At 33.1% G+C, this 24768-nt stretch overlaps 5 protein-coding genes across 14 annotated transcripts in view; 4 read left to right on the forward strand and 1 right to left on the reverse strand.

Annotated features, from left to right (window-relative positions):
* The first annotated feature begins 227 nt into the window (after positions 1-227).
* LOC131665322 (transcription initiation factor TFIID subunit 1-like) lies at positions 228-8718 on the forward strand. 4 transcript variants are annotated; one of them, XM_058937148.1, is made up of 19 exons: positions 228-374; positions 420-910; positions 2043-2197; positions 2512-2765; positions 2838-3173; positions 3267-3325; positions 3401-3790; positions 3855-4095; positions 4177-4795; positions 4865-5229; positions 5696-6176; positions 6247-6701; positions 6759-7007; positions 7081-7522; positions 7594-7736; positions 7803-7934; positions 8006-8077; positions 8187-8310; positions 8496-8718. In XM_058937148.1, exons 3-19 carry the CDS (start codon positions 2098-2100, stop codon positions 8525-8527), a joined length of 4494 nt encoding a protein of 1497 aa, XP_058793131.1. In that variant the 5' UTR covers positions 228-374; positions 420-910; positions 2043-2097; the 3' UTR covers positions 8528-8718. The 4 variants fall into 4 exon arrangements, with proteins under 4 accessions (XP_058793131.1, XP_058793130.1, XP_058793129.1 ...); XM_058937147.1 differs by having other exon boundaries at positions 440-910; XM_058937146.1 differs by lacking the exons at positions 228-374; positions 420-910 and adding an exon at positions 1109-1209.
* A 3316-nt stretch (positions 8719-12034) lies between these two features.
* On the forward strand, positions 12035-13598 carry LOC131665427 (uncharacterized). Its single transcript, XM_058937302.1, has 6 exons — positions 12035-12310; positions 12504-12913; positions 12985-13084; positions 13146-13250; positions 13318-13476; positions 13542-13598. Exons 1-6 carry the CDS (start codon positions 12035-12037, stop codon positions 13596-13598), a joined length of 1107 nt encoding a protein of 368 aa, XP_058793285.1.
* Positions 13599-13633: 35 nt separating this feature from the next.
* The window catches only part of LOC131665387 (uncharacterized), a 28015-nt gene continuing 16880 nt past the window's right edge, over positions 13634-24768 (reverse strand). The window contains exons 2-6 of one of the 3 annotated variants that reach the window (XM_058937255.1): positions 16395-16892; positions 16252-16321; positions 15846-16155; positions 15619-15785; positions 13634-15387 (exon numbers count right to left, since the gene is read on the reverse strand). In XM_058937255.1, the coding sequence (XP_058793238.1) occupies positions 14737-15387; positions 15619-15785; positions 15846-16155; positions 16252-16269 (1146 nt within the window). In that variant the 5' untranslated portion in view covers positions 16270-16321; positions 16395-16892 and the 3' untranslated portion in view covers positions 13634-14736. The other 2 variants (XM_058937253.1, XM_058937254.1) reach the window with 2 other exon arrangements.
* On the forward strand, positions 16882-20812 carry LOC131665385 (conserved oligomeric Golgi complex subunit 6). 2 transcript variants are annotated; one of them, XM_058937251.1, is made up of 9 exons: positions 16889-17109; positions 17863-18060; positions 18287-18394; positions 18526-18800; positions 18877-19021; positions 19108-19935; positions 20004-20165; positions 20235-20396; positions 20494-20812. In XM_058937251.1, the coding sequence occupies exons 2-9, from the start codon at positions 18049-18051 to the stop codon at positions 20725-20727; spliced, it is 1926 nt and encodes a 641-aa protein (XP_058793234.1). In that variant the 5' UTR covers positions 16889-17109; positions 17863-18048; the 3' UTR covers positions 20728-20812. The 2 variants fall into 2 exon arrangements, with proteins under 2 accessions (XP_058793235.1, XP_058793234.1); XM_058937252.1 differs by lacking the exon at positions 17863-18060 and having other exon boundaries at positions 16882-16946.
* Positions 21226-24768, forward strand: part of LOC131665383 (serine/threonine-protein kinase N) — a 34853-nt gene continuing 31310 nt past the window's right edge. For all 4 annotated transcript variants that reach the window (XM_058937245.1, XM_058937246.1, XM_058937247.1 and 1 more), the window contains exon 1: positions 21226-21820. In XM_058937245.1, coding sequence (XP_058793228.1) covers positions 21797-21820 — 24 coding nt within the window. In that variant the 5' untranslated portion in view covers positions 21226-21796. The remainder of the gene's footprint in view (positions 21821-24768) is intronic.

Here is a 24768-nt window from a genome sequence, read left to right on the forward strand (position 1 = left end):
ATAAGCACTTGAATATTAACCATTTTGAGTCTTCATTCTTTACATACTAGTGGAATGAGAAAATAATGACAATTATAATAACATGAATTATAATAATCCTATAGTAAATATTTCCTTAAAATAAAATTTTAAAGTAAATAGGATCAATGATGGTTATAATCAAATAATTATTATTAAATAAAATCGTTAGTCGAAATATGTTGTGAATCTTTGTGAATAAAGAAAGTTTACGCTCGGTTATTAAAGAGACATCATTAATTTGTTGGAAAGTATGTCGGAATGGGGTCTATTCAATCTTCATATGAGTAATAAGGGCCACATAGTATAATAGGAGTTCAAAATTTTGGAACCGAGGGGCTGTGTGATTGAAAGTGGTAATGTCGAAGTCAAAATCATTTGAGTCATTCACATTTAAATAGTCTGGTATTGTCAAGTGTAGATATTTGCCTCTGCTGTTCCACGAAATAATTTTTCAAGTTTTTTAATAATTCCGAAAAATGACAAGTCCTTTGAAAAGAATACGATGACGCTGCTGGCTCGATATATCATTTGGCTGACATGAATCAGTTCTAATTCGTAAACCTGACGAAAACGTTGATGTTTTTCAACATTCTATCCAAATATGTAAGATGGATTTTGATGGGCAAATAATGAAGGAAGTAGCCTATTTTCGTTATTGTTGGATATATGGACCATAATGACCAAGTTTACAAGATGAAAACAATATCCGTGAATCTGTGCTTATAAGTGAAGCAAATAACTCGATATACATAAATTATAAATGGTGATCTACAAATTCAGATTTGAAGTATACAAACAGTGATATTTTAAAGAGGAAGATAGATGTTTGATGATCAATTGAATGTCAGCATCGTTTCAGTAAAGTGAAGAAATAAAACGTAGATCAACCGTACGTATTATTTATTATTATTTGAACGTCATATTTGATTTATGCAGATCAATTACTGCAAGAAACTAACACACTTTTAAAAATAGATTTGAGTGTGTACTCTTCTTGCTTTACGTCAACTACTTTCTGTTTAGATATGAGTACAAACTCACACCCAAGATCAATGCTTTTTATAGAGAAAATAAAGTAGAGATATTTTGTCGTTAAAACATGCCGAGCAAAAGTATGTTTCGGAAATTTCATCAACACATTTGCAGTTAATACTAAAATAAACAGGTGTTACTAATGATTGAGACACGGTATAAAATTGTATTAAATTTTACACAGTAACTACGTAACATATTAACTTAAACTTCCGTTTTAAATTAATCAAGTTTTTTACTCCATGCTAGAAAAACCGGTTATAAATGTTTTTCTATAGTCTTGGAAGAGCAATTTTTTTGCGAATTTTTAAAATATTTCGAACGGAGTTCAAGTTAAATACTATTTTTTTTTAACTTTTTCTAATTTACTTCTTACTCATTTTGTAACCACAGTCATATCAAACGTCAAAATATAAATGTGGACTCGAGTATTCATGATATTTGATGCATTGATCAAGTAAATTTAATGTAATTTTTAAATTAACGGATAATTGCAATATTAATTGTTCCACTCATTTCATTAATGATAATAATCAATAAATATAGTAAAACGTCGGCTTTGCACCGGTAAATGATTTTTAATTCTGACACGTACACGCAATATATCACACTGCAAAGGATAGCCGATAGCTACTTGCGTGCTTTGTTGCTTCATAAAGCTCACGACCGCAGGCTGGCAATACTCAAAGGTATGCAGCCGAATCGGCTCGACGATCCTCGGTTTTCCATTGCGACGTCCGTTTCAGATCGTTTATAATTAAAGTAAATCAACCGATTATGTGCGGTCAAAGCCGCGAACTTAAATAAATTACGATTTAGTTAACAAACAAGAGATGTGGTCATAATCGTTTAACCTCATATGTGCTTGTGCAAATCGTATTCAACGTTGATGTAGTTTCTACAAAATCCTTAATGAATATTGATTGTGAATAATTCTCCGAAAAAATAATGGATTTAGATGATAACCTCGAATTAAATTTTTGCACCAGTGAAGCAATTGTTAGTATCGACAATGGCCAAACAGACCACCAAAACAAAGAAGATATGCCACACAGTAACACAAAGCAACATTCTTTGTGGAACCTGTCAAAACTCGACTCTCTCTCGCACGAAAAAACGTCAAATAATGTCGCAATAGAAAATGGTGAGTCTATTGTAAGAAACAATCATAAATTGAAATATTAATGAATCCTCTAGTATTACATTAAAATAAGTTATTGGTTTGTTGTTTTTTGTAAGTATTAGTTTTATAAGCTTATATTTTTATATTTTGCTTAAATCAAAAAAATATTTTTTTATTTAATAATTTTCTGATCATAATGATAATAATTTAACTTTTTAATTAGATTTTTTGTATTATTTTTTTGCATTTGCATTAAAATCATCAATTGAATTTTTTGCATGTTCAAACGAAAGTATGATAATGATGCATAACTATTCCCATTTGTAACATTCTAGATGTGGTATATGACATAAAAACTGGAAAAACATACCCTCTCGTAATGGCACTACCATCTGGATGTACTGATATTGACAATACAGAACTTTATGATGATTTTGATCCAGACAACGCTCTTATTTTCAAAAAGTCACCTACATCAGAACAAGCTTCACATGAATTACAGAATCATGCGAGAGTCAAAAGAAAACATAATGATATCAATGAATCAAATGATAAAATAAATTCGAAAAAGAACAATCAGACTGCTACTGTAAAGTCTATCTTTATTTTTATTTTATGTTTTGAAATTCTTATAATAATTTAATTTCAAGTTATATTCTAGCATTACAGAGTTAATTATAGTTCAGATGAATTATGTGAAGATGAAGCCAAATTTCTAGAGTCAGCGATCGTTGAAGAGTATTGTGAAAATATGAAAAGATTTAAACTAGACACAAACCAAACAGCTGCATGGAGACTTGGACCAGCAAAATATTGGTTTGATCTTCTTGGAGTACCTGAATCAGGAGATGGTTTTGATTATGGGTTTGAATTAGCAGACATAATAGATGAGAATGAATACTCATTCGATGAAGTAGATGAGGATGCTTTTCTTATGGTTTCTCAAATGCATTGGGAAGATAACATTATTTGGGATATTGATGATGTAGCTCAAAAGGTAATTTAAGAAAATAAAAATTGTAATTTTGGAGATAAAATGCATATTTGAATTAAATATCTAAGAATTTATAATTTTTGTTGTTGAAATTAGCAACAAGAGATAACCAACTGTAAGGACTGGGCACCTATGTTAACAAAAAATAATTCAGCGTTTGTTTTAAATTACATTATTATTTAAAAAGGTCAATCTATTATATATGAATTTATAAACATTTCTTGAAACAGGTTTTACCAAGGAAAATCAGAAACCATTGAAACCCAAAATCATAGCATTTTATACTCAAATTTTCCAGTGGAAAACGAAGAGCTAGTGTATGGTTTATGGGAAAGTGAGATTATTTGGGATGCCAAAGCCATGAGAAAAATACTACAGCCTAAGATATTAGAATTTGATCCCAGCGATGAGAACATAATCTTTGCTATTCCAGAAGATTCTGATCCAACTTCATTATCTGAGAATGTTGAAGCTCAATCAAAAGTAAAAAGTATTTATGTCCACACAGAGAATATTAAATCAATATTAAGTCAAACTGGTGTAATTGGTCCTTCAGAAGAAGAGGATACTCTAACAGAAAAACAACTTAACCTGGATCCTTTCAACATTTCAAATGATATGTATGATACATTTTCATTATTTCATGTAATTTTTAAAAATGTTGAAAATGTTTGCTTATTGTAGATACTACATGCCGAAATTAACGGATAAAACTTCGAAACTAGAAGCAAATTGTCAGAAACACATACCACACAGTATTCCTGTTCTACAGTTGCAAGCTTCCCTCATACCCACCTACATGGGACCAAAGCGTCTTCGAACTTTTCACAGGTCTCCACTCAAACGTTATGCCTGTGGTCGTTTAACTCAATCTGAATCACACGCAGTTATACCTTTGACTAAGTATATCAGTAAGAAGGAAAAAGTAAGCCCATTCAGAATTCTCCAACTCTGTGTGAAATCCTTGTTTTTGGCTGCCGAAGTTAATTATTAATAAACATTTCAGCTAAGACAAGAAGCTCTAAAAACTGGCGAGCTATTTTTCATGCGCTCTTTTGCAGATCTCTCAGGCAGAGACGGTAACCTTGTATTGGTAGAATTCTCCGAGGAACATCCTCCACTAATGAATTTTATTGGCATGTGCTCTAAAATCATGAACTACTACCAAGGCAAGCCTGGCAAAGATAATGGTCCACCAAAGTATAAATATGGTGAGACGGCATATCCTCAGAATGGTTTGTTCTTAGGTAATTTGGCACCCGGACAAAGTTTGCAAGCACTTGAAAATAATATGTACCGGACGCCTATTTATGAGCACAAAGTTAATGAAACAGATTTTCTGGTGATTAGGACACGTAATCATTACTATATCAGGTTGATCGACGCTCTATACGTTGCCGGACAACAGTGTCCTCTTTTAGAGGTACCTGCTCCTAACTCAAAAAAAATTGCTGATTTTATGAAAAATTTTCTGCAAGTCTTTGTGTACAAAACTTTTTCTAAGTCGAAGAGTGATCCGCCTAAAATGCATAGAGACGTTCTCAAAAAAGCTTTTCCCACTCTCAAAATGCCTTTTATTAAAAAACACTTGAGTTCTTTTGCTGATTATAATTATAATAAGGGAGGTCAGTAAAGGTGAATAAAGTAGTCAATGTGCTTATTTCATGGTGTACAAATTTTTCTTTTTATTACAGGACCAGACTGTTTTCATTGGGTGCTTAAATCAACCTTTCGTTTGCCTTTGGAAGATGAAATCCGTTCTTTGGTGTCTCCTGAACAATGCTGTGCATATTTTAGTATGGTAGCTGCACAGCAAAGGTTGAAAGATATTGGCTATGGTGACAAATCTGCGTTTGTCTTACAAGACAAGGATATGAATGACGAAGAGATACAGAATAAACTAGACGATGAAGTAAAAGCTGCCCCATGGAATACTACTCGGGCTTATATTGATGCTATGAATGGCAAATGTTACCTTCAGTTAGTTGGACCGGTTGATCCAACTGGTTGCGGAGAGGGTTTCTCGTATGTCAGGGTGCCTAAGTCTGTGTTCAAACAGGTAAACAGGAAAATTTTTTCAATTGTGAAAATTTTAGGCAATTTCTTTATTTTCTTTATTTTTAGAACGATTGGTATTTCTTTCGATTATAAAGTTTCAAGAGTTTTCGTTCATTTATTTTATATTTTGTCAAAATAATGTACACAATTTAATAGAGAAAGAAAAAATTAATTTTAGAGATTTAAAACTAAAAAGCTTATAAAAAGAGTTATTGGAACTGCGAGAAGAGCTATTTAATTTTCAATCTAAATGAAAACAAAAAGTGTTATTATTATTATTATTAAGATATAATTGTTTTTGTAATTCAGTTTATTTAAAACCATTTTTAAAGATCATTTTATCAACTCCCGACCTTTGCAAATGTATGCCTCTTAGGTTTTAGAGAAGAATTTTCTGTTAAACATATGTCTTTGTGAAGAACCAATCAATCAAATACTCTTATTACTCTTTCAAATTTTTTCTGTAGGACGAACAGGAATTGAAATCAAAAAAAATTACCGGCACTGAAGCCGACTTACGCTCTTTATCTGCAAAAGGAGCTGAAACAATACTCCGTAGTTATGGTGTACGAGCAGAAGACCTCAAGAAACTCACAAGATGGGAATTAATTGATGCAGTGCGTACGTTATCAACCATTCGAGAAGATCGCGGCGAGGAAGGTTTCGCAAAGTTTTCACGTAGCAAGCGTTTCTCGATGGCTGGATGTCAGCAAAGATATAAAGAAGAATGCCAACGTATCTTCGATTTGCAGAATCTCAAGTTGTCATCTAGCGAAGTGTTAAGCAGCGACGATGACACTGAATATTTGAGCGAAGATCTCGAAGAAGTCGAAAAGATGGCTGAGAATATTGAGATCTTGCTAGCAAATCAGGGCAAGAGTGATTCACTTCTTGAATTTGAAAGAGAAGAGCGAGAGAGGGAGGAACTGCTGAAAATGTTGGCAGATGGTAATTTGGCAATATATTACATTATTGATATTCATTTAAAATTCAACGACATTTCTTTTATGTGCAATAGATGAATCAGTGAAACAGAAACCTATAGAGTCGAAAAAAAATGAAGCATATGATCTAAATTTCAACCCCCATTCGCCACGATCATTAAAGATTCATCGTACTTTTCGGAACACCGATGGCTCCGAATATATACGTACTGAAATTATTCACAACTCAGCAGTAGTCGATGCATACCTTCAAATTCGTAGCACCAAGGATGCCGCATTCATTAAACAGTACGCTTATGAAGACGAAGAATTAGAGCTCGAGAAGAGGAAAATCAAGACCCAGTTGAAGTATATTAAAAACAGAGAAATGCGCAAAGAAAAACTTCAGAATCAAATAAATGTTCAAACAGCTCATTCACACAGTATAGATTCCATTTCCAATGATGTTATGGACCAGTTGGATGTTAACAAACGGAAGTTGGTTAAGGTTGATGGGACTAAACTTAAATTTTCAATGAAGCTTATCAAGGTGAGTAACAGAATTAATCATGTTTTTATCGGTTAATGATGTTTTATATATTGCCAGGAAATCGAGAATATGAACCCTTGTATGTTAGTGCAGAATACATCAAAGAAAAAATTATCGCAAAAAAAGCACAAGAGTTCGTCCGATAATATACAAACTGTTAACAATAAGCATCGTCAGATACTTGCAGGTACGAATCGTCAGTGTACCGACCCTGTTATTATGCTGTCAACGATTTTCGAAGAGATTATCACTGTAATACGTGGATATAAAGAATTTCAGCCATTTTTTTTTCCTGTCAATACGAAGGTGATTACTTTTCAAATTACGATCTTTTTGATCTTACTTGTAGTTGTTTCAAATATTTTTTGTATTATTCTAGTCTTTATCTGATTATCGTCGCATCATCAGTAAACCAATGGACCTTCAAAAGATCAATGATAACATTCGACAGAGGAAGTACCAAAGTCGTGTGGAGTTTCTTAGTGACATTGTCCAAATCAAAGAGAACTGTGTTCGGTACAACGGACCTATAAATCCTTTGACTGATTCGGCCCAAAGAATGCTTAACATATGCGTAGAACTTATGTCTAAAAAAGAAGATAAGATCATAAAACTCGAAAATGCTATCAAACCATTGCTGGACAATAATGATCAAGAAGCGTTTTCTGACATCGTGAGTGGAATTATCAAGGAAATTAAGGCTATGCCACAAGCTGTACCCTTTTTAAAGCCTGTCAACAAGAATCTCGTCGGCTCTAAGGATTATTATCATATCGTGAAAAATCCAATGGATCTGGACACTATATCGAAAAAAATTGCCAGTGAGTGATTATTTAGCCATGTAAAAATTTAGGTGTTTTAAAAAACTGAATAATTTACTTCATTTTTAAAGTGCACAAATATCGAAGGCGCGCAGAAATCTTGAAAGATTTTCAGTTGATTTACGACAATTGTGTATTGTATAATGGTCAAAACTCACTGATGAAAACTAAAGCAGAAATATTACTGAAGACAATTGAAAACCATTTTGAGAATGTACGTATTAGACGTTCAACATCGAAATATTTTAGTTTTTATACAAAAAACTATTTTTTTTTCCAGTTATCGCATCAAATACTGCACCTTGAAAGTAGTATTGCATCTGTACAAGAAAAAGCCATGAGGCAGGCTAACATTGATACTTCATGGCAATATGAAGATGATCGCGTTGATATTGGATCTAAATTTGGCCTTGTAAGGGTTGAAAAGTATTATTATTTGAAAAGGTCTTTTTAAGTATATTGAATGTTGCAATTATTTTTCAGAACAATCCAATAGATCTCTCTGAAAATGAATTTGAAGAATTACCTATGGATACTCACTGCATTAAGCATAATGTAAGTACTAGTTTTGCTATTAAATCTGAGGCCATTGAGGTAAATATTGGTAAAATTCATTGTTTAATTTTTCTTTGTAAAAATATGTAATGATGTGTATTTATTCCAGACAAATTCACTGTATCTCTCTGAAGATGATTCTGATGACTCGAGCACAAATATAAATTATATTCAAAGAAATGATCAATCAACTGGGTCACCTACAATTTACAAAAGCAGTATACTTGAAGAAGGTACATTTTTTAGTCATTTTTTCAAATAATAAATAGTCAGAATAAGAATAACAAAAATCCAATACATAGTTTTTCATTAGACATTCAAATATTTTGTTATCGTTAATGATATTTTTATTCTGAATAAGTAAATTCAATAAATAAGTTGATAATTTGTACATATGTTTAATATTATGTTATTACAGATTTGCAGTTTTCAAGCGACGACGATGTTTAGATAGAGTATTTTTTATTGGGATCTTATTTGAAATCAATGTTACGAAATCGATAGAAATAAGAAGAAAATAATTTACATGTATGTTTGACATTTGTATGTATTTATACGGTGAGTTTTTTTTAAAGTTTTTGTATGTAAAGTATATGTATAGACTTGTTTTCTGTTTTTTTTGTCATAATTTTCTTTTTGTATAAAAAATTTGCATGGTATCATATAAAATAAAATAAACAACGCCACTACTGACCATTTTAATTCTTAATATAATGACTAGAATATTCTATTTTTAATATTTTTATGAACAATTTTATTAAAAAATAATTTTTATTAAGTTATAATTATTGTATCCAACTCTAGTGAACTATTATTTCTAACGATTGCTTGAAAATGTATAGATTATTTTTTTGAAAACATTAGATATTTTATGAAATATATAGTTGTGTAGTAAAAAATTGAAAGATGAAATTTATTTTAATAGTCATAAATTCACTGAATATTTTGGCAGTATTTTAAAATATAATTCACGATTTCATGCAATTTTAATACACCTTCACATGAATGGAACTGTAGACGTCGAAATCATTTCAATTTTCAGTAGCAGCTCAAACTGTAATTAATTTTCTTTTTGGTGTCGTGAGTATTTATGCCAGTATTGAGCTAGTATACTTAAAAATATATGTAGTAAAGGCTTTTCATTTTCTTTATTCAATCTTGAACTTCTATTATTCAAATATTTTTAATGAATAATACGTGCTTGTTCAATAAGTGAAAATATATTGTATCATAACATGTCGTATACTAACTAATATTCATATTTATTAAACAATAAAGTTTCTTTATTTTTTATACATCAGTTACGTAGTATTCATAACTGAGTCGGCTTTTCCTTCATATAAAATTAATTTATTAAAATTAATCTGAAATATATTTTTCAAAATGCGGAGGAGAAAATTAACCATTTAAAGACGGTAAGTATATCTTATATCTTTAAGTTTTAGGTGTTGTGTTTACTAGTGTATTTTTCCTTCAATTTTATCAGTAAAAGAATTCTTTGTCGATAAAATTGCACTCGGATATAAATAAAAATCGATAGAAATCTGTCATATTATGTATGCGAATATTGGCCTTTAAGGTTTTCTAAATAAATTTATAACTAAATTTAAAACATTGCAACAACGTCTCACAAGGAATCATTCGTGTTAATAATATAAGTTAATGAATATTAACTTATATTCTTTCCACGAATAGTTATAGTTTTATGTATTCATATTTATTATTATTATGCTAACTCGTAATTTGGCAGTTGTATGAAGTGCTGCTTTGAATTTTGTATGGAGCACATAATACACCGAAATAAATATTAAGGAGTAAAAACAATTATTCTCAAGTTATTTTATAGAAAATTTATTTTATCACAAGCTTTAAAATAATAAGAATCTTGAAAGCTTTTTACGAGCTTCCAAAACGTGGATGTTTATGTACATAAGTATACAATTAGTTGTATATTAAATATAATTGCTTATTGCTATCGTAGTTCTAGTTTCTAAAAAAAATGTTTCTTCTTATTCTAGATGCTAAAAAAACTGAAAGAAGTTTTCGAAAAATATAATCTTTCGTATCTTTGGAATCAAAAGCACAATCTCTTGAAAAACATTAATCTTTGTGAAATTCAAACATATAATGGTCGTTTAGCTAGAATTATAGCTTCTATTGAATGTAAAATTGAAACTGATCCTTTCATTCTTGCAGAAGTAGCTTATGAGTATTGTTATCCAATTTGGTCAATTTTTTATATATAAATGATTCCATTAATAACTTATCCTACTTGTATTTTAGTGGGTTCATTAGAAGCGGACGATCTGAGAAGGGGGAGTATATATGATAAAAATATTATTGTATTATTAAATAAGTTATAGAATATAACATTATTTGTATAGTTATTATTGATTAGAGAATATTTTAAAGAAAAATAGTTCTATATTTTATGCGACCGACATCCAATTTTAAGCATTTTACATTTTATGTCTTTAAAACGGCTTATCTAATATCACATAGTCAAAACAACTACTACTCAAACTGAAGCCAACTGATCTTCAAATTTTTTAATAAATGTGTATAGCGAGCACATGGTAAAATGAGTATTTTTGAGATTGTTTGTTTAATGCCCCGGTCGCACATGCATATACGCTTCCATACAAAGCGCATGATTCCTGTGGAATCACTGTAAGTTTGAGATTATAGTGACTAATGATAAAATGATGGCAAAGGCTGATCAAATAAAGTAACTATGTCTCAGAATTAACTGAATTATCGATTGTGTTCATTGAAAAAGTTCATAGCTAAAAATTCTACTTAATAAACGACAGTTCTCTTATAGACGTGACATCACGCTCCTTATACGGTAATGAATTTGATCATACTTAAACGTACATGTGAAATAGCGTCTTAGTCTAGGTAGCGTTTTTCCTCATTTTCGGAAGTATGTTGGAATGTCATTGCCTAATAAGGAAAAAATCAGACTGGACCATCTGAATCGAAAGATTCAGCTTGACGTAGCTTAGGTGTCTGCTATACGAGTTTGCTTGAGCTTATTGATCCGGATGTTTAATCTATGTTACATTTTGAGAATATATATATATTTTTTTATCACATTGTTATCACACACTATTTCATATGTTATATAAAAATATTCGCATCAAATTACGCCAATTCGTGTAGGCCAATTAAATGTGAAAATGCCCATCTTCCACCAACCAATCAAAACATTATTATAGGCTTCACTTTTCAAGATTCTTTTTGGTAATGAAGGAACTGTGACTATTGCATTAAATTCACACAAGTTCCTATAAGAAATACATGGGTCTTGAATTTGGTGAAAAAAAAAGTCTTCAAAAATTTAGTCCACAGGTCTTACTAGGGGTAATTTCGAAGATATCAAATTTTGAACTTCAGTTCATCTTATCAACATAAAATTATAGGGTTGATTTATTCATATCCGATCATCAAGGTGCTAAAAATGAAAATGTAAAAATAAAAATATGTTTGTGAAAATTGTACTTACCCTAACGATGGAGAGAAAGACTTTGAGTAATTAATCTAAGGTTAAATAAAGCTGCATCATTAGTTTCCGTTACCGATTAATAATGCCATAATGAACATCTCTAATTTTGTCGTTATGTTGTCATAATTAGCAGTCTTGAAAACATGTGTTGACTCAATGGCCGTGACGTATCGCAAGCTTTTTGACCTATGTTAATATATTGTACTCTCAATTTCCTCCAATATCACAGTGTTATCTAATAATATTTTAGCGTATGATTTGATAGTTCAGTTGCTTTGTTGTTTGCAACAAATATATAGTGCGACGGATGAACACTTGAATTTATATTATTACGCGATAATTAAAACTTGTAAGAACTCTGAAGTTATTCCTTATAAAAACAGAGGGTTGGGTTCTACACTTTTCTTTTCGATGTGTCGTAAAAAATATCGTTGCAATTGTTTTCAATAATGAATTTAATAAAAGGCTTGAAATTAATGGGTATAGTATACGTGGTGTGGCCATTAAGCAGTGATTCAACCAGTTTATTTAAGAGAATCATTTATCTATCTGTGTGGTGGTTTCACTTTATTAACTACATCATAGGCATTTTGTTTACGTTGAATACGTGCTACAAAGGCCGTAAAGACATCAACTTAGTCACGTTTTCTTCCATGGAAGTTCTGGCTTTTATCGAATCTTTGACTGTTCTAATTATTTACAAGTACTACGTAAATCTTTTGAAGGTTTGTACATTGTTTTATTTTCTTTGTAAGAAATTGTCATTTGAAATTGTCATCAGAAATGATCAACGTGAAGATCTAAACAATAACTATTTTATTGCCGACCAAGGAATTCCTTTTCTTATTATTGATTACGTATATCTTTCTATTTTTTTACGAAGAATTGTTATATTAATGTAAAATTTCATATTTTTAGAGATTATTAATTCAAATTGAAGAGTACATGAAATCAGCTGGCCTCGATCGAAAATTTTATTTGAAAGAAAGAGGAGCAGTATTCGCTGTAATGATGGTTCTTATAATGCAATTGTACGGCATTATAATTGTGTTGTACATCACTAATCCCGTTGAAACCAAATGGGAAACATTTTTAACAACAGCGTATTATCCCCCGTCTATCAGAACGCCAGTAATCGATGCACTTCTTTTGACTCATCAACTCGCTGCTATGCTTCACTCCAGCGTTATGATAGTATTTGACATAATAGTTGTTACATTGATTTATGGGTGTACGGTGCGTCTAAAAGTTCTTGCGAAGCAATTTGGCAAAGCCGATCGTTATGAAGAATTACTTCATTGCGTACGCCAACATCAAGAAATATTAATGTAATCGATGCACTTTCATTTTAAATAATTTAATATTTACAAAATAGATATATTGATTCATTCGTTTACAGCTTAGCAAGCGACACAATCAAAGTTGTACGATTCGTAATAATGAAGACCGTTTCATGCTTCGTTTGTTACACAGTTGGTGCAGGTTTGCAAATAGTGAACGTAAGTATTTATAATTTAAATTGATACGCATTCAAATGAAGACGCAACATACAATTTTAAGCCAAAAGCTACAACCGTGTCTCTTGAAAGATTTGGAGTAGTGTTACTCATAAATAGCGTACGCCTTATTATGATCGCATTGAGTGCCGATGATTTATCCGTGGCTGTGGGTACTATTTTGTAAAATCAAATAATTACTAAACTTTATTCTCATTAATTCACTCTAATTTTAGAGCAAAGAAATTGGATCATCTGTATATTCAACGATTTGGTACAATGACGATAAAGACATGGTGATTGCTAAGAAACTAATAATGTTACGATGTCAGAGTATTGTAAAAGTGAGCGTAGCGGGATTGATAACTGCTCTCAGTCTCTCTTATACGACTGGAGTAAGATACATTTGTTATTTTTATTTTTAAAAAGGACTCAACCTAATGTATTTAACAATTTTTAGATAATATCATCAGCAGTGTCTTACTTCACTACGCTCAGAGCTATTACGGGATCGTAACAACAAAAAATGTAATTTTGACTTTATATTTATTTTACAATTTATTATGATGACATTTAAATTAAGCATAAACATAATAAATAGAGATAGAAGACATAAAATAGGTCGAAAAGGATGTGAATAATAAGTGAAGAGATTGAATTTTTGTAGAAAAATTATATAAGTTTTATTATTGTAATCCTTTTGTAATGTAGAATTTTGTAAAAATTCTAGAAAATTTCAAGTGACGTTACATCTTAACTTTATGTGATAACAATTCTCAAATTTACTTTTTACTTTTGCCTCCAAATTTTTCAATTCCGGATCACACAATTATTCATAAAATAATTATATTAATTTCAGATTTCACAATATTAACGTACGTATAAGACGTAAATATTACAGCTGTTCGCATTTTAGCTATCAAAATGAATTGTATATCTATATTATATATATAGATATGCAATTAAAGTAAAGCCGTCAAGAAACACGTTAGAAATAATTAAATTTATTCTTAAAAAGTCACAGCACCAAAGGAACATTTTTCAATTGTAAATTATCGAAACAAATTGGCTTACTATATTTAAATCACATGCTTATAGCAAATATTGCTCAAAAGCAAATATTATCAAAAATTTAATACGAAACATGCAGTCAGCTTGTAACTGGAAAAATGTCTTTTTTGAATGTTTAAATATTTTGATAAAATTGTAACTTTTTATACAAGTTATTTAAATATTTTTTTAATTTTATTTTAATCTCAAAAACTATCAATCTAAAGTTCCTTTAGATAAATAAATATAAAACTTTAATAAAATATATTTATGTGTGCTAAAAGTATAGTTCTAGACTAGTTAGCCTCATTCAAAAATCACTGTATTCATTATAATCCTTAGTCAAATATATTTTTACTTTTAGTTTCTGTATAATTTGTAAGATTTTTATATCATCGTTGAACTGTAATATTAATATTAAAGTATATAAAAATCGGTCCGATATCATCAAATTTCGAAATTAAATAAAAAATTATAGATAGAAAAATCATAGATAGAAAATAACGACGTGAAAAATAAAATTTAATACTTAAGTTAAGCAGTTATAGTAAATCCTAATTATTTATCAGACACTATCCATGTGTTATAAGTGAAAGTAAAGCAATTTACTTTTTTTTTAAATGATTAAGTGAAATTGCATTCATGTCAGCCCAATCTGCAAAACTAGGACCAATTTGACAAACGCAACGTAACATAGTTATGCAGTCAGCTTCAGCACAGTGTAGATTTTCAGCTTCACATCCAATCATGTGAAAGTACACTGTGGATAATTTGAAATTTTTTGGCTTGCTATTGTCAAACTCTATTTGTTTTTTCACACTAAATGCCTGTGAAATTTTACGAGGATTACTAGATATTCTTGTTCGTGTTGTCTTAATTATTTGATTTTCTGGTGTCTTTTCATTGATTGCTTGCAAAGATTTGTTTGGACTATTTTTTGGTGTAATAGAATCAGACGAAGTGGAAGTTGTTTGTCCATTCTTATCTGATATCGTATAATCCATAACATCCTTACTATTTTCATTGGCTTGTACTTTGTCAAAATCATCAACAATTGCACATAAAGCGTTATTCCACTGATCATCTAAAGAACTATCAGATACATGACTCTTCAATTCAACAAGTTCTTCTTCATCTACTTCATCATAGCCCTGTGGAAAACTTTGAACAAGTGAAGGGGATGACACTGGTGTGTCGCTAAAGAATTCATGGAATGCTGGTAATGTGTCTACACATAAAATCCTATCAGGAAATGTCTGGAAGATTATTACAAGAGATTAATTTTAAGTTTAGCAGTATACTATAAACTATTTATCATAGGAGCTAATTTTGTAAGTGTTACTGATTTATAAAAACACGATAAGAAATTTGATTTAAAACTAATTATTTCATCTATGAATGATAAAATAAAACTTATAAATGAATATTAAATATTATAATCATTATGGTAATATATTTTTAATATAGTCCATAAATGTTACAATTACCTTTTTGATTCCATCAAGCTCCGATAAAAATATTGGATAGTCAAAATGATTGCCATTGTGAGCAACAAAACAAATAATGCCAGGTAACCTATTGATGAATTGAATAATTATGTCATAAGTGGCTTCATCGAATGGTCTCATTTGGTCAAGAAGGTTATTCCATAGATCTAGAAAAAAAATTCCCTTAATATTTTCTGTCACTTTTTTTAGAAAAGAATTATACTTACTGGAAGCAAATGAAGCCTGTGGATCAATTGTTTGCATAGGACAAATAGGTATTGTTAATTTATGCATGATTCTCGGAAGTGCCAATTTGTTTCTCTTGTCACACCTAATGGAATTTCTTGATGTAGCTACCATTGACAATTCTGTGATTTTTGGCATCTTTGTCCCCTTAATCAAACCTGTTGTCTCCAGATCAAAAAACACAAAGGTCTCGATTGGGTGATACAATTCTTCTCCGATGCACGTCATTTTCAGTTTATTTATATTGTTCGTCACTCTCTTGAAAATTTTACAAAGTGATCCTTTGTAATTCTACGATAAAATAAAGGTTGTACAATTGTTGTTTATTTGACGTCACTTAATTGACGCGCGCATACCGAGTAAAATATAATAAATTTCTCACTGTACATTTGCCAATATGTACATCAGTAACTGATCGTTAGTGACGTGCGATGCAAATATAACTTAATATCGACTTCTGTAAAAGCAATTAATCACACCAGAGATTAGTAGGCTCTTACTATCCCTACTATCCCTGGTCGCACACTCACACAGTAGCAGATAGGATTCCATTACGTTTTGTGGACACGTAAGACCGAGGCGGCCCGTTGCGCGGGACGGTCAAATGCTCCAATACGGAAAAGCAGGAAATGAATAGAAGGCAGTGCTTGATGAACTTGACAAATTTTATTTCCCGTGAACAGAAAAAGAGAAATGAGCGCGTATACAAAATTAACACCATGTGGCAAAACTTTCCGAGCACGATAGTCGGAGAACATTCCGGAGTCGGTGGCACCCAGCAGGCGAGAGGAAGCAAGAGAGCCGGTTCCGCTTTTTGTGAAAAGATTCTGAGCTACTCCCTCTTGCCGCAGAAGGTGACGTCAAAGGTCGCTAGCGAGCATCAGCGTTCAAGCGAGAAGTTGGCTCGTCTCTTGCCGTCGTTATCGCCCGAGTGGTGTCAGCACCGATCTTGTGCTGGACGTCACACGTTTGCTATTTGAAACAACTGTTCTCCGCAATGGAATGTAGTATAAGTTAAAAGACGCCCACTAAGAAAAACAAATAAATTACGTAAATAAAAGCTATCGCCATTTTAATTTCAGGTGCATTTACTATGTCACTAGTTTAACATTTTTTAATTATAATATTAATAATATACTGTACGTAGACAATTTTAATAAACTCGAAAGTGCTTTTTATTTCATAAATACCATTCACGTGATGTAATTAAGGTTAATTTGTGAAAATAAAAAGCCTGTTTAGCAGGTGAGCAAATTGCGCGCGAAAACGGCTTTGCACGTAAAAATTTACTTTTCCTACGCGAATATGCGGAATTTTCGCTTGCGAAAAAAATTTCCCGACAGGCTTCGTCCATGAAATTGTTTCTCTTAAAACTTTTTCGCATGCGGCAATTAACACTTTTGTTTTATAACAATATTTTTAGTTTCCGTACGCGAAAAATGAGGAAAAAAGATACGCGTGTGAAAAGTGTTGTTGGCCGTTTTCTAAAATTCTTAATTTTTATTTTTGACGAGAAGATAATATTGCAATGACTTCAAGTTGATGAGATTATAATTTATAAATTATATCTGTGCTAACACCATGGTCATAGTTAGCAAACTTTGTAAAATCTGACATCGTTCCTATCGTTCCCGTCCTGTGTGACCTCGTCACAGAGCCGTTGTACAGACCTTTCTTAATTTAAGATATTGCATATGGGTACGTACACAATAACGCGCAACACTTTGCACGCATGAATTTCTTTTTCTTCGGTTTTCGCGCGCGAAGATTAAAAGTATTGTTACAGAAAAAAAGTGATAATTTTTGCACGCGAAGATGTGACAAGAAAAGCAACGACATCGCGCACAAAGCCTGTCGGAAAATTTTTTTTCGCGTGTGAAATAAATTTCCTATCTTTCGTAGTCGTGGAGTCGGGGTCGCACATCCGTGGAGAAGTGAATTTACGCGTGCGATTTGCACAGCTGCTAAACAGTCTCTAAAATAAATTTGCAATTGCAGAGATTATCTTTGGCAATAGAGCAGCGTTATGTAAGAATTTATAAATTGCAAGAGACTGAAGTGCATGAAATTAAAAATTAATTCTACAAAAAAATATATTTTTATAATTTTTTGACGATGTGCTGCTTCAATAATTTTACTTATATTAGTCATTATTAGTTATATTTATAACCACAGGACTTATATATGAAGGGTAATGTAAGTTAATGTTTATTTACCTATACGACATATTTTTCGAACAAAAATTATATAAACAGTAACAGATAATTAAAATTATGATGTGTATGTCACAATCAACCGCATTGTCAAAGTCCCTCCCCTCTCCCGTTTATAGTCTCCATGCCCACTACATTGCGTATGTGCAAACCGTACATGTCAAATTGTTAGGTTATATTAATTTATAATATTATTATATGTTTATTAGTTGTTTTGTAAAATGGAAAGGGAATTCAGCGAAACTGATCAAATTAGCCCGGAATATATTACTAAACGAGTTAACAAATTATTAGAAACTAGACCAGAAAATGATAAGGTAATGTATTGGATATATCATAACATAAATAAATCTTTAGAATTAACGCTCTGATATAGCAATCGGCATACTTGCTTTATCAAATGTTTCAATCTTTAACGACAGATTTCAGAATATATTTTCTATTTTAGGATACTATTGAGGCACTTAAAGAACTATCAACATTCTTCACTGAAAATACAGCAGAAGAAAGACACAACTTGAAAAGTAAAATAGAAAAAAGAAATGCAGCTATCAATGATGAATTCTCATCTGCCTTTAGAGAAGTAAAAAGTGTATTAGAAAGTATACAAAAAGATGTAAATGGTATAAGTGGATATGTCGAAAGTATGACAAGTAAAATGAAAACTACTAAAGCTGAAACAGCATACCTTATTGAACAAACAAGAAAGTTACAAGCTGAAAGGTAAAATTATCTGTCAGTATTCTTTTCAAATTCCTTAAGTTATAATCCAGTTGTAATAATTACATTATTTTCATAGTGACAAAATTTCTATGCAACAAGAAATTGTTGCTGCCTTTATAAAAAAGTTTCAATTGAACTCTGATGAATTAGCTATTCTACATGGTAGTACTAGAGATGCACCAATATCTGAAGAGTTTTTTACAGTTATAAACAAGGTGCAGGTATGAAATATAAATTTTAATTTTATTTTTAGAAATATGCATTAATAATCAATCAGAAAATTTTACACCTATACTATTATTAATAGGACATACACAGCAATTGTAGAATTTTAATGCAATCTGGTCACCAAACTTTGGCTTTAGACATTATGCAACAGATGACATTGCTTCAAGAAGCAGGGCTTGAGAGACTATATCGTTGGACACAAACTCAATGTCGACACATTGAAAATGAGCAACTGATTACTTTACTTTTTAAAGCTATGAGCAAACTACAAGAAAGACCAGTTTTATTTAAATATATTCTTGATGAATATTGTACAGCTCGTAGATCAATTTTAGTAAGTTCATTTATAGATGCTCTTACATTAGGAAAAGGTCAAGGCAGTGTTGCAAATCCAATAGAAATGCATGCCAATGATCCAAAGCGCTATATTGGTGATATTCTAGCTTGGCTGCATCAAGCTATTCCAGTAGAAAAAGAGAATCTGCTTATTCTTTTGAAAGCTTGTGATATGACATCTATGTCTGATCAGATCACAGAAGCTTTGAGTAACATTACAGAAGGTCTATGTCATCCCCTCAAATCCAGGATTGAACATGTTGTTGCAGTTGAGGGACCTTCTACAGTTTTATATACTGTTACTACCCTTATTAGATATTATAAAACTATTCTTAAACCTGTCATACATGACAGTGTACTTGATTCTATGTTTGGTGATTTGTTAGAGTTAAGTGAGAAAAGTTTTGTTAGCAGGCTGCAAAGAGAAACTAGGTTGGCACTTGGGGAAAGAGCTGAACCACCAGGTACAGACTTGGTACCTGCACCTTCAGTTTCAAGATTGCTTTCTCTTCTTAATGAAGTTTTATCAGTGGCAAGTATAGCAGAGGATAGAGAAAAAGATATACTCTTGGTAAGAGCTATCCATTACTCATTGTTAAAAATCTAATCAGTAATAATTTGTGTTTTATTCTTTTCTAGATTGTCTCATGTATTATTGATCCTCTATTGCAAGAAGTAAATGAAACTGCTTCGCGACTTCCAACTGTAGACATGGCTGTATATTTGTTAAATTGTATGCACCAAATTCATTCCACTTTGGCTTTGTATGAATACATGGATCAGAGACTTGAGAGGCTGCAGGTAAGCATTAAATTAGTGGTAATTAGCGAGAATAATACATTTCATAACTATTGATCATTTATATTTCAGGCTCAATCAGATGCTCAAATTGACACGCTAACTTCAGAACAAGCTAGTTCTTTGGTTGCGCATTTGAATTTGGGACCGATATATAATATTTTACAGGGTCGTGATCAAGGACCTTTATCTTCAATCGCAGGAATGGATCCACTCAGCATTAAGGAATTTACAGTAAGAAATATTTGAATTGCTATGTACCAAATTTAATAAAAGCAAATAATCGAATAATTGATAGCAAAATTTTTCTCATAATCTTTTCTCTTTTTAGAATAAACTGGAAGCATTCTTGGTCATGCCAGACGTATTGTTATTGCCACAAATTTCTTTACTCCAGAGTAGCATTCACCGTAGTAATACACAGAGGCGAGCGTTCGAACTTATTGGTGCAATTTACAAGCAACTGTATGAGGCTTGTCATGATCCTAAAAATCTTTATCAGAATCCTAACAGTCTTTTTAGCCACACACCTGATAAACTCATGAAAATGCTCTTGGCTCATTGAATAAATACGTTATTTTGAAAATAAATGTTGATTTAAGTATAATTGAGAGAAATGTACACAAAATATTATTTTTATAAATACTTATGGTTTGATTAAAACTCATTTTTTCAGTTATTGCACTTGCCTAAGTCTGTATATACGAAACGTTAATACAATTAATTTTTCATGACTAAACATTTCAAACGGCTGTTATATGCTAATTTTTCAAACGGCAGTTTTTTATTGCGCAACAGGAAAAAAATAAGATAAGTATCATAATTACGCATTGATGAGTATAGTGAACATTTACAATTTATTTACAATTGATAATGCTCATTTATAAGTTAACCACGATTATTTTTACTTGTAGTTTTTTTGAAACTCAAAATTCCCGCTCAAAGATAGGCGCACGCATATACGTCTCTCGTCGCTCCTCCCACTCCCATTGACGGACTATAGGGGATAGAATTGTGTAGTAGCCACGATCTCGCGGTGCATACCGTCGTCGCAGTGGCAGTCGCTCGCAGTCTTTGGCCGCGCATGAGAAAAACAGTGGTGACTCCTGTGAGACAGTCGCGTAAACAATATATATATATATTTCTCTGTTCTGTGCGTGTATATGTATATATATTATACATATACATATAGTCGCGTGTTATTGTTATTTTCAACGCAGCGCGCCGCCGCTGTTATTCGTGACGTATCTATCTCGTGTGTGCTTTTATACCGAGAGAAAGATGAGCCTCCTTGGTTGCGAATTCTAACCTCCCTGTGCGACGCTGTTTATTCCGTTCGTTCGGTGTGCTTCCTCGCGAGTATGTGTGATTAAAATATAGCAAGAGAGAAGAAATATTTGAGTGTGCAGTGTTGTGTCGCGCGATTTTAACAAGAAAGAGAGAGAGAGAGAGATGTCGTGGAGTAATTTACAGTAGCGTAAGCTACGCCATCCAGACTGCTGCGCGGCAGCAACAGGGGGAGCGAAAAAGACACAAAAAAAGACAACAAAACAGGAGAAAAAAATTCAAAAGGAGGGGGCAGAGAGGACCCGCGCCGCCCGCCTAACAGCGAGAGCGAGTGAGAGAGAGACAAGATGGCGGAGTCGAGCTATTATCAGGTGAGTCCGGAACTCTCTTTTTCTCTTTCTGTCTGGTCTGTCTTTCATACCGTCGAGGCTTTTTCTTCTTGCCACTTCTTGCTTGCTTACACTATCGGACGACGTTGACGGATCGAGGTTTCTTGTTGTTTGTTTACGTCGGGGAGAGCTAAACTTGCGCAATTCTCGCGCAATCTTCTCGCACGAGTTTGTGGATGTCTTGCAGGTGGGAATTTCATTGCTCTAGAGAATTTGTCTTTCAAGGAGACCTATGGTCGTGGATATATAGATAATGCAGTCCGGTTGCCGTGCACACTTGTTGCGCCAAAATAATTGCGGGCAAGTTGGACGAGTGTGCGTGTGTTGCCGAGGCTGCAACAAATTCGGCGGGAGAAATACTTTTCGTCGTTTTCGCTTACTCTCGGCCATAAATTCGTTGGTTTACGAATCGTTTTGAAAATATTGACATGTTGAATTAACGGAATTCAGTCGTTAATTACGACTTGTTACAAAATTCGACTTTTTCGGAGTAATAATCGTTCGAATGTCCATTCACAATAATGTAAGGCTAATGGACATATATAGATGTTTAAAGGCAAAAGCGGAGCTTTAATTATGTTTCCAATACTCTATCTTAAATTCGTCGAAGGGTCATTAAAGCTAATAATGTTCGATTCATTCGCGATGTACAAAGTTGGTTTGATTTTTCACGTTTTGTCGAAACTGGTGACAATGTTTGTTATTTACTATATTAATTTTAGATGATGATTAAGAGAGTTTTTTTAAATGAGAGTTGATTTTAACTTTATAAATAGGCACAGATGAGTCGAGAAATTGATCGTTATTGAAATACGTAGTAAAGCAATGTAAAAATTCTATTTACAGCGCATTTAAAAATAATAGTCGAGTTGCATACTCAAATTCGAAGCTGTATATTTTATACGACGAGGATGCGCTCTGATGAGAAACAGCCAAGCAATCAATGGATTTCGATGTATGCGTTCGTCAGTAATGGAAAATAGATTTACGCGGTGACTAATATCGATTGTTTCTCATCGTTTAAAAATATAAATCAGAGATTCACGGAACATCAGCCTAAAGTATACAATATCGAAAAATTCTCTGTACTGAGGCCGACTCCGACCTGGTGACAACATGCAAACAAAGCAGCATTTATTCGCTTAATACTAGATCTCGAGACAGAAGGGTATTTGGCGAACGCGCCGGCGGAATTTAGGTTAGGAGGCCTTTTCGCTCCGCGGGAGTTACATAGGAAGACCTGCACTCGTAATTATTTATTTTTTTGTTCGTTCACCTCTTGCTGGATGACGATTGTATCAAGCTTTTTTACAAAAAAACATAAAGGAGTGAAACGCGAGATTTCGTCGCGACTGTTTTTTGTCTCTCCGGTCATATAAATAGCAATACTGGCGACGAATGAAATAAAAATGATATTTTCTGAGAGAGAAATCGACCTAATTTCGGGTAAAATGGCGTCGACTAATAACGCAACTAACGTGCTGTATATATCAAGAGAAAGAGATCTCTCATGCGAATGTAAACTCGCCGCCGTCGCTGCGATCACTTATCGTTATTATATATTGATTGACAGTTGCTCGAAGCTTTTCATTGTCTCTCTCTCTCTCTCTCTCTCTCTCTCTCTCTCTCTCTCTCTCTCTCTCTCTCTCTCTCTCTCTCTCTCTCTCTCTCTCTCTCTCTCTCTCTCTCTCTCTCTCTCTCTCTCTCGCGCGCTCTCTCATGTGTCAATGGGAAAATATATCGCGCGGAGTGAAAAAGTAGCCCACTAGAATGAAAAAACTAGCCTTGCTGTACACGTATATATAACTGATGTCCTCTATAAAAGCAGCTGATTACGTACATACAGGTATCGAAAGCGAAAGTAGACGAATTGCGCGTGAAGAAAAAAGAGCGGAAAGGAAGGCTTTTTTCTTTCGATCTCGAAATCAACGGAGCAGTCGTCGCGAAGTGTGTCCAATTATAGCGAAAGCCATTTTCGGTCTATAACGCTCGCCTACGCTACTATTTAGGGAGCTGTTTCTGCGTGTGAGTGTCAGGTGCGTGCAGGTGCTTGCTAACAACGAGCTGTGTCTGTGGTAATCGTTTTCGTAATTTTTTGCCGTTTTCCTTACGTCGAATACAGCCAACGCGATCGCTATCGCGATTATTGACATTACTTCTTTTTCCTTCCCATTAGCCATGCGAAGTTTCTTCCATTGAAATTTAATATCGCGCCAGAATATCAGACGTGGGTATAAAGTGTCGCTTTGAAATTTACACGCGTGCGGCGTGCAAGACGTTCGGGTGTCGCGCGACAGTTCGCGATCGAGGCAACCTACTGCAGTGGGAAAGCACGGCGGTCAAGCTTTTTCTCTTGATCGAGGGCTAGAGGGGAGGAGGCGGTCACGCGAACGAGCGGTGGTATCGGGAGACAATCGCACAGACGTTTCCAGCATCCGACGACGATTTGAGAAACGTGATCTCCAGTTTCGCGCGCGAAAATCACGCTATCGTTCCGACGTTGTCGATCTCGTCGCGGCGCGGCACTGCCGGCATAAATCTTATTTTTACATCACGCGCGCACGCTCTCTGGGAGGGTTTGGGCGCTTTTGTTTGGCAATGAAAATCCGGCGCTTTTTTAGTGCCACGCGTTATTTTTTTTTCTTCTTCCCGTTGCGTGAGCACCAAAAGGAAGAAAACGAAAAAAAAGAGCTGCCAGTGAGAGAGAAAGGTAGGTTTCGAAAAGCAAACGAAAATTGCCGAGCGAGCTCTAGAAAGAAAAGTTTTCGAGGTCCGAGGAAGGAAACGATGATCCTTCACTTTCTTTCTTGCGTGCGGCCACACCGTTATGAATGTGAACAGCTGCCTCTCTTTTTTTTGGGTAGGCTCCGTGAGAGTTAGCTAGTTGCGTTCTATGATTGAAAAATTCATCGACTGGCTTAGCTTCGGTC

This window comes from Phymastichus coffea, unplaced genomic scaffold (genome assembly GCF_024137745.1).
Source record: "Phymastichus coffea isolate CEN01 unplaced genomic scaffold, Cenicafe_Pcof_1.1 PCOF00050, whole genome shotgun sequence".
In the NCBI taxonomy this organism is placed as follows: Eukaryota; Metazoa; Arthropoda; class Insecta; order Hymenoptera; family Eulophidae; genus Phymastichus; species Phymastichus coffea.